Here is a 13125-nt window from a genome sequence, read left to right as displayed (position 1 = left end):
AATGGCGTAATGCCAAGATGAGTGATGCCGTAAATATATATGAGAAAATATTCCATCTCTCTCTAAGAAATTTTAATGTAGGACGTCATACATATCATCTCATATTAATTAAAATTTGGCCTAAAATATTGCTTTTTAAAATCGTGTCGATCAGAAATCAGATATTCTGCAAAAACAAATTTCGATTCGATACTTATGCAATTTCAATGATTCACGTACTATATATCGATCATAAAAATCATGATAGCAAATTTTCTCTAATGGATCTTTGAGAGGATCCGCGATGTTATATCAAACATGATACGATATCACCCACGGTTTATTGCACGCTTCGTTTGAAAATCACGACATATCTGCAAAAAAATTCCAGGCCAATAAAGTTTTATCACGTTATCTCTAATACCGAATGATCGTCCAGATAAGAACTAAATAAGCTCGTGAAATTAAAACGTTAATCTTATACTTCAGACACTCTTGTTGCAGAAATTTGTTTGGAATGCAAAAGAAAAAAAATAGATGCAGTCTTGAATAGGGATGCTGACGCACGTCATCGATCGCGCGAGTGAAAAGTTTCCACCGCAAGTCGGCACATACGAAGGAACTACCATTAACACGTGTGCACACATGCATGTGCACAGACGTGTAAAGGTCACGTTCATTGTACTTGCGGAACACGCTAATTTAGAGCCCAACTTGCCACGCGCCTGATCTCAGGACAAAGTTCATTGCTAAGGTCATTTCCCTAAATACTTGCGTCACGCATATACGTATACATATGCATACACACATACATACATACATACATATATATATAATAATCTCGTCCGTTTAAAGCGATACCGATATTTCTTCTTGCTGCATCAGAGACATGATTATAGTGTATAACTATATCGCACGTTGGGGGCGAAGAAATTCCGGTCAGCTATATTTTTTCGTGAAAAGTACGAATTTTGAAAATGTAATGGAAAAGAGATATATTGTTTCTTCCTTTTTTCATACTTTAAATTTTTTCCTTCAGTAATATATTTAATTTCAATAACTTATTTATAAGATAAAAAATAAATTTATACAACAATTATTATCTTTTTTGCTGTTTTCAAGATAATGTAACCACGAATATACGCATGAAAAAAATGGCACCTCGATTAACGATCTATTTTTGGGGAGGAGTATTTTTCTACGTATATTTCGGTGACACGATGGTTTGTATTTACGTCAAGCCAAAATATGAATCGCACGCTTGTAATTTGGGCCAAGTCTTAAATAACGTAACGTTAGCTAAAATGTTTCAACCTATAAATCGTAAAACGTCATTATAAAAAAACGATATTATTTTGATGAATTTGAAGTATTATATGCTAAACTCCATTTTACACATATAAAATAATGTAATTAAATAAACGCGTAAAAATAAAATGTGTCATAAAATTTAAATATAAATTTGATATAAAGTCTAAGATACATACGCATACGATCAAAATGAAGAGACAGCAGTTTTATTATATAAAAATTATTCATCAATCCTTCGAGAAAATTTGCGAAAATAATTGTTACGTATATGTGAGACGACTATTTTTGTTGCCGCAGTAAACGAGGTGACTCGCCGTCAACGAATCACATGAAGTCTCGTGACGTTTCTTCTCAACGCGTCTGATACCTAAGATATTCCGGTTGGCTATCGAAGTTTATATTCGTCACATCATGGACACATGATTCTCTGATGAATGACCGATGTCAGATACTTAAAATGAGTGTATGCTTTAAATATCGAATCTTGGAAACTTCATTTTTACAACAAAAATTTACTCGCATTAAAAAAGTTATCTCTTATTTCTCCATATAAATAATTTATTTTCAATTTAATCTTAAGTTTTTTAAAGAATGGAAAATTACGTGTTTAAGCCAAGATTTTATATTTTTTAATATATATGTATATATTTTCTATACTTTCTGCGCACGTTTAATTTCTAACAAACAACAATTTTTGTTGTGAACTTTGTCTATTTTTATCAATGATCAAAACAATTTCATAGTAAAATACAGCCAACAATTGAGCTAAATAGAAAAATATAAAAATAACAAAAAATCCAATAAGTAAAATATGCAACTAATAAATTTTTCGTACATAGTATTATGTGTTTTGTGCTTTAATGAAAAAAATTATATTCATTAAGCATTCAAATATTGCTGATAAACAAATGTTAAAAAATTCAGGCGAAATATCTATTATTTACATTTGACGCATTATATAATAAGTTGTAATTTTATGCTGTGCGAGATGCAACGATGTAATCTTTAATCCTAAATAACTAATCCTACGTCATTTCGGAATTTACTTCCGCAAACAATGATTAGTGAGACACAATAATTGAGATATAAAATTTTATGCAATTATATGCGTTTAACGTAATCGCTTATGCACGAATCAGTGGCGTAATACTCGATCTCTGATAAAATCTACATAAAACACGAAAGTGACAAATTTGCTTTAAATTCGCAATTCGATTTTTAAACGTTTCGTTTGAATTTTCGCATATTTATCCGCTTTAAATTAAAGCGGACGAATTCTTATCTGTGCGATTCAATGAAAATCGACGCGACATATTTACAGAGGCAGACGATGAAAGGTGAATCGCTGAAAAAATATTTTCAATCGCCAGCAAATTTTACGCTGTACGAAGTTGAATCGATGTTGAAAACTTTCAATATTAATATCGTGCGAGGAAAAATTGCCTTAAGCACAGTTTATCGTCACATTTAAAGGCTAATGGCGGAAATATCGTCAGCTGACCACTAAAAATAAGCATAACCTTGTCACTTATCGCGAACGACGTAGTAAAAAAAAAAAAAGAGGGGACATATCATGTAATTTTTTGAATCGATTTTTGGACAGAGGCGAGTAGCGAGTTGAGGTTGGATTTCGTTTGGCTGGTTCACTGACTATGAGACACTTACCTTGGACACGGGGGCAATTTCGTCGTGTCCGTGTTATCCGCGATAGCAGAGCTTTGAAGAACGATGAGGCACGTGAGAAGCGCAGCGTTCAGCAGAAGACGATACCTCAAAACAGAACATGTCGAGACCATGGCCATTTTTTTCGTTCTCGGTTCCTCTCTTGTTTCGTACGCGTGTCCGCGTGTACGATCCGTTTATCTCTTTTTCCCTCTCTTTCTTTCTCTTTTACTGTCGTGTCTGATCGAATATCGCGAAACCCCTAGGTTTACGTTACACAAGCACGAGCGGGAAAAGCACGCGCGCGCATATCACTTTATCCCTTGAAGCTCTACGAGAAAATCTACGCGAAATTAACACGAAAGTGAGCAATAACGCGTAAGATCTTCACGACGTTACTTTTTTTTCTGCCTTTTATCGAATCGAAAAGCTGCTCTTATAGTTTACGAACGTATTTTATAAATGTTCCTCTCTCTCGTTTTTTCCTTCTCTCTCCTTTTTCACTCTTGATCTAGCGATTCCGTGATCCTTTGTCTCACCCGTTTTGTATCTGAACTTTTCGATTCTTTTTATCTTAGACCCAGTTCGATTTGACAGTCTTGCTTTTTTTTTAAGCGAGGAATACGAGGGTGATAGCGCGCAGATGATCCTTACGCGAATGATCCTTACTTTTTCGTGATCAATTTCGGGTGCGGGCCCACGAACTTTCGCAGCCGACGCGGCGGTTTCAGCTCCAACAGCGAGGCCGCATCTCCCCTGTAACAGAAAATGCGAAAATAGATATTAGGATAAAGAATCTATCAGAGAGTTTGCAATTTTTTTCTGTCAAAAAAAATCAAAATACTGCACTTTCTATCTGTTAATTAAATGTCAATAAAACTAGCACATCAAAATAAAATATTCCCTCGGAATATTTTATTTTAATTTTATATAATACACTTTTTTTACAGACACGCTCGTGAAAACAAGTTTGTACAATTACACAGTATCACTTTTAAGAAATCATAATGCAAATAAAAAATACTGCTGTTTTTTTAGTCTAGATAACTTGTTTCACAGAAACGTAATGTTATCTGCTAGAAATATGTGGTATAATATCTGTGCGGATAAATCGATCGCTATAGTCTCATTAGCTAATTACACTCAACGTGGTGCTTGAATTATGCGGAGCGAATTGCGTCTGCGTATAATTTGTGAGTAACAGTAAAATAATTAGGTATGTATATCGTCATCGCGTCGATCGAAGTGATAGATATGTCACCGCAATGACAAATAATCCTGCGGATCGCGATAGATCATTCGCGGATAATTCGACGAATTCATAAAAGAGAGATAATGTGATAATCACGTAAACGCGACCTCGTTAATGAATAAAAATATTATAGGATAAATTTAATGTCACTTTAAAGTGTCGGATTGCGATAATACTTTTCCACGTGAGCAAAATCGGCCTCGAGGCCTTGAATAAATTCGAAACAATTCGCGACAACGCGTTATTCGATTGAAAATATTTAGATTACGAATTAATATATATCACATGTCGCAATTAATTAATTTTGACGCTTTCTGCGTCAGACATTTGCACGTAGATAAATATAAGTTTCTAAGTTTCTTCTGGCATTGTTTGGAAATAAAATTTAAAACAATTGATTCATCATCACAAATATGTCAGGATCAATTTATCATCTCAATGAATCACCTGAGAAAATAATTATGCGATGATGCGATTTGAGTGTATTTTTTCCAAGAGTTGGAGAAAATTGATGTAAAAATTAAATTCGAGAAAATTACTTATTACATTCAATTTAAATTGTTTAATTTCCTCGAGACCTTAAAACACTGTTGCACTTAATTCTTCAATCTGACAGTAGATACTCTGTAATAGACACTTATGATAAAATCTTTGATGGTCGAAGTTAAAGCAAGTAAGATTATGCGCGCAATGCTAGATCATGATAAGCGAGAAATTCCTTACGTAGGATATAAAAGATGCGTTTTATTTCCAACACGATACATCGCGCGTGTTAAAATCGTGTATTCATATCAGCGACGTGCTCCATTAAGTTTGTCAACACCGGTCACCAAATTGATACCACTCGTGCCTATTTCCGTCCCTATAAATGATACCGGCTACATTTAGCCACGGAGTAATCGTGAATGCGATACATGTCACCTGCCTCTTCTCCGAGCGGTTCGTGGGGAGACAAATTCAAGAGACAAATAAAAACTTATTGTTAGGATGACAATATATCGGCTGATTAACTTTATAACATTGCCATAATTCAATAATATTACTTATTTCGCGATTTCATGCAAAATCCAATGTCCAATTTAAAATTTAAAAATGAAATACATATACTGTGTGCATGCATTTGTGTACATGTGCAAGATATCGAATCATTGTTTACAAAATTCTAAATTAATATAATTTTTAGAATTGGTACAATATATACAGTCGTGAATATTTTTATGCATTATTTACATATATTTAGTAATGTGTGTTTTAAAAAATTAACGATACACTATAGATGAAAGATGCTAGTTATGGTTTCAAGGCACAAAGCAATACAATACCTATGAGTAATTATTTAATTAATGTTGTGACTCGATGGAACAAAAACTCACAAATTAATAGTACGTTTCATTAGTCTGATGACGGTCTTCTAATGCTATACAATAACATAGAATCTACCGTGATTACAAGAAAATTTTACTTGATTGGAGTAAAATGACAACTCAGTATCTACAGCTGAAGCAATTGCACATGTTTGATTCGCTTCGAGATTTAAACTTATCCATTCGAAGATCTTACAGACGATAAAAATATAACAGATTAATGCGTATAGCTAATATTAAAATTGGAATTATCTCTCGTCCCGACGTGCATCTCGTCTGTACTTACGGGATACACGCAAGCCGACCTTCGCGTGTCTTTCCAATCTCTCGGCAAAAGAGTCGCACCGCTACGTCAGAGGATTTCCTTTGGATGCACAGAAATAATATCGCCCGTTCCTGATCGAGCGCCAAATTCCTCAAGAGTGTAGTGCGAATCCCGATTTAATCATAATGCGCTGGACGAAGATGTCAGATGTGCGGAATCGCGGATGGATGTAAAAGAGGAATCGGGAGGACGGAGATGCAGATAGAGGAAAGAAAGGACGAGAGGGGAAGGGAGGGATTTGGACAGCGCGCTACAGCCTCCTGGCCGAGAAAATCCGACGATTCCTCCTCCTCTGTTCCTCGGCAATGCACGGTGCGACGTGCGGCGTACGACTGATTCGCGTATTTCACGCGAGTCGCCTTTTAAACGGCGTTACGTCACGTCGCAGCTGAGACGAGCCTCTGACTACGCGTCCGCTCATTCGCCGCGAACGGGACACACACCCCGCGGCGAATCTAAACTTCAAACGCGTCAGCGAGCGCGGTGCATCTCGCCGAGAAAAAGATCCGGATCTAGGAAAGAGGCGGCGGCTGCTGCGGCCACCGCTGATGCAGCGAATATCTCGTTTAACCTCGGCCTGCCCGCGTTTCGGAGAACAAAAACGGATCCGTTGCGTGTAGACGGTCAAGCGACAATGACCGAGGCTTAAAAGCGTCCATTAAATATATCGCGTACGCGTGAAATATTTCAGAGATCTCCTCTTCGTGAGAAATCAAAATCTAAAACCCGTTGGAAAAAATGTCGCATGCTGAATTACACGTGATGGTAAAATGTAAAATGTGATTTCGTCCAAAATACTTGCACGTGGAATCTTATTTATAATGTAAATATAATATAATATTATATATGCATAAATTTTTAAAGAGAAACTAAACAATTGTCGACTTTTATAATTAAATTTTTGTAATATGCTTACAGATAAGTTTAAATAGTTTCTCATATTCCAGGTAATAAAAACTATACAAGGATTAGAATTTTCTCTTTATGAAAATGTCAAACGTAAAAGAAAAAACCACAAACGCGCGCAAATCTTAACCTTGTTCTGACGTTGCCGCTGAATTCGCAATTTCTCCAGTGCCTGTGACGTCGATTGCTGGCGCAAATAGTGAAAGTATCATGGAAAGGTACGAAATTGTTATAGAACTTTGTACAATTGGTGTGGAAGCAAGTGTTGTGATTAAAAATAATCAAAAGATTATACGTCCTCTATTTTGCTATTAAAATTACTGCAGCAATTTGTTTAAAGATCGGCACAAAATATACTGCTAAATTTGCGAAAAAACCACAACAAAATGATCATTCGCAGAGTAAAAAGTAGGCCGATACGGTTCATTGATACCGAGCGAAAATTATTCCTCAAGGTTACATAAGCTGAATCAAAGAATTATATGTCGATAGATATAATATATAATGTATACAAAATGTGAATGTACATATTATTTCACCTCTCTGAAGCTGGTAGGATCAAGTCGGCAGGACCAAAGCGGAACCATTGGAATATTTAGTATTCATTTTGTATTAATTTGTAACAAAAGATTTTCTACTCTTTGTCATTTTAAAGAAAATCGTGAAGCTGTTAACTTAATATTCAGCTGACAGGACCAAAACAAAACGATATGAAAAGAACTGAATTTGTATGTATGTATATAGTACATGTATTAATTTTCATTAATTTGCTAAACATAATTTTGTATTTCATGATACTTGAAAAAAATCAAATTTCGACATAAATTATATCTTCTTATAAATTCTTATTACATCTTATTGTATTTTATTGTAAATATGTGTACATTATTATATGTATTTTAATATAAAAAAAATTTGACTGAATCAAAAATTGCTCAATACATAATAAAATAATTACAAAAATAAGAGTGCCCATTAATTACATAATGTTATTCTTAATCGAGTCGAACAATTCTATATTAATTGTTTCCGTGATACAGTACAATAATTAATACAGTTCTCTAGTTTATAATTCCTTTTAATTACTATACAGTAAATAAAAGGAATTATAAACTAGAGAACACATACTAATTAATATTTACCAGAGAGTATTTTAGAAATTTTTAAATACAACAAAAAATATAAGAATAATTTGTAATAAAATTTTATAGTAGCATATATAATTTGTATCGATATCTGAAATTATTTTTAAAATTTCCTAGTTCGTATAATATTAATATATTGTCAATTCATTGAGAAATAAGCAAACCTTACTATTTTTATTTTCTTTTAATTATATCATGAATATTTACTTTTTTATGATTTTGATTTTGTCCATCTGGTTCTACTCGGATAGATTCTTTCATTTCGATGCAAATCATAAAATTATTGTATATCAATAATAATTAGCATCTTCATTCAATATCACACGTTTTTTCAATATCAATAATTCATAATAACAGTTATTTTTTTTTTGTTTTTCACATATTATTTTTCCATGACAATAATTAGTGACAGGAATCAAGACAATCAAATATATGACAAGAAATATACATTCTTAAAGATTGTTACGCAATTGGTATGTTATATAAACTTTTTTACAATACTTTGAATCATCACATGAGCTTTCAACTCACGTTCGTAACGAATGAATAGTTACTAGTTGTATTATTCTGAACAACACACATACATATGTTCAATGTTCTCTTAATTGTTCGTCTTTCAACTGAAATTATCCGAGGAATAAAAAATAAGAAGAATATAAGCATATGAATGTTATGCGTCTACGAAATATAAAGTGTATCCTTCGTTTTAAAAAAATATCGCGTAATGTACAATGATTAGATTATATTTCATCTATTTTTATACCATATTCCCGAGATATACGCTTATCTGACTTAATTTTGATGAACTGTTGTCAATAATCGCGAATATTATACCCCCTGTATTAATCTTATCGTTTGTACAGTATGTTCGAAATTGGTACATCATTTTTTATTAGCAATTATTTTTTTGTTACCATATATGTATATTTATATTTTCGGAGAACTAAAAAGAGCTCACAAAAAAAAATTTAAATTGTTTTTAGCGCTCAAATTTTATTACGGTTAATTATAATTAAACAAGCTATAGATTTTACTTTAGGACTTTGTAGCAGCTTGATTTCAGCGATTGCAACATGCAACATTACTTTTGTGTTGCGTCATATATTCGAAACTGTGGACTAATGTAATAAATTGATGAGCACAGTTTTAATAATATAAAAGTGCAATTAATTAATTATCATAAATGATTACTTTTTTCATGTACTTCACACATGTTATTAAATTATAATTTTATTCATCTGTTTTATATTTGCAATTTTTATAAGAACTCGTTATATATGATAAGACTAATCAATATGAAAAAGTTAAACATATAATGAAATATAATTAAAACTATTCAGCATTTTATCAAGTTAAAAAACGCTTCTCTTTAATTTTTTAAATGAGATAACATTAACAAATAATCATTGCATCTTTTTTTATCATTGAAAGGATGTGTTATTATTTATATATTATTTTCACGCACATAACCGTGCAAGTATTTAGAGATAATTAATCGTTGTCGCGCGTTGTCTTTCTGTAACAAATTTATCCGTTTGCTAAAAGATGTTTTTTATTAAGGGTTTAACTCATTGTAGTCGGCAATCGGAATCTGTTGTTCGTGGAAAAACTTGGTTTATTAACACGCATGCTCTTAACCAATTAACAGACTTAACCTCGGTTCAATTGTCCGTTCAGTGAAGTCTGCAAGAGATTAATTGCTGTGAGTATATAAACTTTCTTTTAACACTTTCCCTCGATGCTCTTGTGAGATTAGATTTGCCGAGCGCAAACAGATGCCGCAATATCTCTGCACGGGGTGTTCCACTTTAATGGATACGCGCGAATGTAAAAATTAAAAAATTGATTCTTGGTATAAATTATGATTTTCCTGTCTCTTTTACTATTGAAAATAGTTTTCACTTTACAATTAATATCTCTACATATTGCTATGTACAATCTATAATAATGTGTCGAATTAAGAGATTATTCGTATATTTATTTTTATGTTGATTAATATATTAGAAAAAATGAAAATCATAAATTTTAATAAAAAGTGTAATATCGATATTAATATTATTTGTAATTTCAAATATCTAAATAATGGTTGCAAATAACTGTCTCTAAATTCATTCTTGTAATTTAATAATAATTTAATTATTATTATTAATAATCAATGTTCCATCGATTATTAACAATGTAAAAACAGATAAATATTATAAGGTGGTCTTCTCACGAGATGTACGAGAGAATCGAAATTATCATTCTGTGCAAGATAGTACATTGATAACGCGCCTCTTAATCTTATCGTTGACTAATTGCCAAATGACTAATGTTACGCATCAAGCGCCGCGAATAAAACATTTATAAAGCGTTTAAGATCGAATATTGAAAGTGCATAATTTGCATTTTAACGCTAACGACATTGAAAGAGATCGGATGCAATCGTACGATAATCATAATTTTTTATAATATTACTAACACAAGACACAAACTTTACAAGCCGTTATATTATATAATAATTTATACTTCAATGCCATGAGCGAGCAATTTAGAAAGAAAAAAAAATTTCGAACAATACGATTTACGAATATAAATGTAACGTGAAGGATTATTTGAATCACTATAATTTTAATTCCAAATACTTGCAATGTTCGTTAAATCAGTTTATTTAATTTTTTAATTTTTATTTAGCGTTCGTTTAATTTTCTTCCGTTTTATTAGAGGAGGTAACTCACGCGGTAGGAGACGGAGGATCCGAGCAAGCAAAGGTAGTGCGAAAGATTGCGTTACGGCGCCTTCGCACTTACAATTAATCGTGACACGCCGCGGTCGAGCGGCCATCGTTTTAGCGACAATCATTCTATTGGCTATTTTTAGCCGGAAATAGGTCGGTGTGCAGAGGGTTGGTGGCAATAAGAGGCCATGCTGAATAGTTTCTATCGACGGGTGCTGTCGCCGAATCACGAGGCTCGAATCACCGTTGCTCGCATCTTCATGGCTGCCTTTTCATCGTCTTGTCTCTCCTTCTCTTTCTCTCTTTCTGAGTTTCACGATTAGATCTCTCTATCTACGTTAATATTAATATTTATCTTTGTATTATATTAATGTATTTTACTTTATATATTAGTATATTTTACTTGCTAGAAAAAAAGAAAGAAAAACATCGTAAAAAGATGACGATGATAAGTTGATGGAACTTCCGAATCGTATCAACCTGTCGCCGTAATCACTGCAATGTTTTTCTAGTGATTCAAGATAACGACAAATGTCGCCGACAAAATGCGAAAATTGTCAGATCTTATCTGCGACAAAAATCACTAATCTATTGTGATAAGCCCTCAGTATCAAAAGTAGTTTTAAATTTAGACATATCATTGAAAAAAATTCAGACATGTAATAGATGTGATATCTCGGAGAGAATTTTTAATTGACATATTCGTCAATTAATATAGATTGATTATTAGCAATAATTATTAGTAATGATAAAACAATGATTTCGAATGATGAATATTCTCATGTATGATGAGTTTATTCGAGTATAATGAAACTGAAATTGCCGATGTTTACGCTCGTAACAACAGTCGTGTATTTATCTCCTTCCGGGAAACCCTCTCTCCTTTCATTTAAAGTTTTGCTCGTTCATTAATTTTCCAATTCTCTTCTTTGATAAGTTTCTATCGTTATCTAGTTCTTTTTTTGCATAGAATGCGTGCGCTAAAAATTATGTATGGTTAAAAATTCTAAACTTTGTATCATGATTTTTAAGTTTTCGAAAAACTTTGCAATTTTCTTCGTATTAATCAATAATTATAAATACAATAATCAATAAATTATTAACTGTATAATATTAATTATAATTGCGAATTAAAATTAATTTAATTTATTTACATTAGCGTACTCATGATTATTTGGTATAACTTTCAACTCTCAAAAAAACGAATTCTTTACATTAATAAAAATTCAAATTACTTTTATCTTGCTAAAAAATTGCAGGCATAACTTGGACTTGTGTCACGCATGAGCTTACGTAAAATTCCTGCTTCTTTTTCCTCCTGACATATCTAAAAGACATATCTAAAAGACATATTTTCGCGCGAAGATATGAGAAAAAGCCAACGAATCTTTTTAAAACAAGTTTGGATCTTGCATCTTCGAAAGAGTGCGATTAATGAGAGTGAATTAATCATACGATCTCGGTTTGAACGAGAGTAATCAAAATTTGCAACAATTGCGTTTCTGGAAGGCTTGTTTTATGAATTTCATTCGAAAATATATCGGGGAATAAATAATTATAAAGAAATTATATTTCGATAAACCCGTGATTAATTCATATTGATATATAGAGCACGAGCTTATGAAAATGGATTTAATCGTGCCCGAAGCGATCGACACATGCTTCAGTCGTTATAAACGAACTTAATCCGTAAAAACGAGTTAATTGGCCACGGCAACGACTATTAATAATTATCGATAGGAACAGGTGGCGAGTAGAACAGGCGGCGTCAGCGAATTAATTATCGCAGGCGGCGCGATGGCACTATCATTCATTAGGTAATTCAGGAATGTGTTATTCGATACAATAATAAGTACGCACCTGCGCGGCTGTGTGTAAAAGATCGCACATACGCGCGTATAAAGAATGCACATGCGCTTCGTCTGAGATCGCGTGTTCTCTACGTGATGGCGCAAGTTTTTCACGTACAATTGGAAGCGTGCGCTGAAAACACTACTCAGAAAATTGATGAATATTCGTAGAAATAGTGTCGACGAATAACGAGCGAACAGGCACGTGTGTGCCATTAGTAGGGTTACGAATAATGATGCGGTTTATTGAAATTTTCCGAACTATCGCGCGTGCCAAATATTTTCCCTCTGTATTGCAGAATTGAAATTATAAAATTATGACAATACTATCAATTGCATCCCAATTATCATACTATTATTATAAAATAATATCATATAAATAATAATCTAGAAAATTATACTTTTTTTATATGAACAAAATAATCACACACGTGTGAAGAATATCAATAAATGTATTTTTGCGCCATTAATTCAAATATACATTTAAATCTGCATTTTTCAACACACGTATTCGTATTCATCAACAAAATAACGTGCATTAATAATTATGAATACACCTAAATCATGTAGAAACGCGGAATACATGCATATTGGATTTAATGGAAAATGACGGGA

General features: G+C 32.8%; 1 protein-coding gene across 5 annotated transcripts in view; it reads right to left on the bottom strand.

Annotated features, from left to right (window-relative positions):
- LOC145966165 (trehalase) overlaps positions 1 to 13125 on the bottom strand; it is a 48387-nt gene that overhangs the window by 17680 nt on the left and 17582 nt on the right. For 2 of the 5 annotated variants that reach the window (XM_083090043.1, XM_083090080.1), the window contains exon 3: positions 3622 to 3708. In XM_083090043.1, the coding sequence (XP_082946169.1) occupies positions 3622 to 3708 (87 nt within the window). Of the gene's footprint in view, positions 1 to 2955; positions 3709 to 5854; positions 6310 to 13125 lie in introns of those variants that run through there. The other 3 variants (XM_083090060.1, XM_083090070.1, XM_083090051.1) reach the window with 2 other exon arrangements.

This window comes from Camponotus vicinus, unplaced genomic scaffold (assembly GCF_025532165.1).
Source record: "Camponotus vicinus isolate PSW18456_S1 unplaced genomic scaffold, iyCamVici1.0 SCAF_1, whole genome shotgun sequence".
NCBI lineage: Eukaryota > Metazoa > Arthropoda > Insecta > Hymenoptera > Formicidae > Camponotus > Camponotus vicinus.
This window is presented reverse-complemented; position numbering and strand designations above follow the sequence as displayed.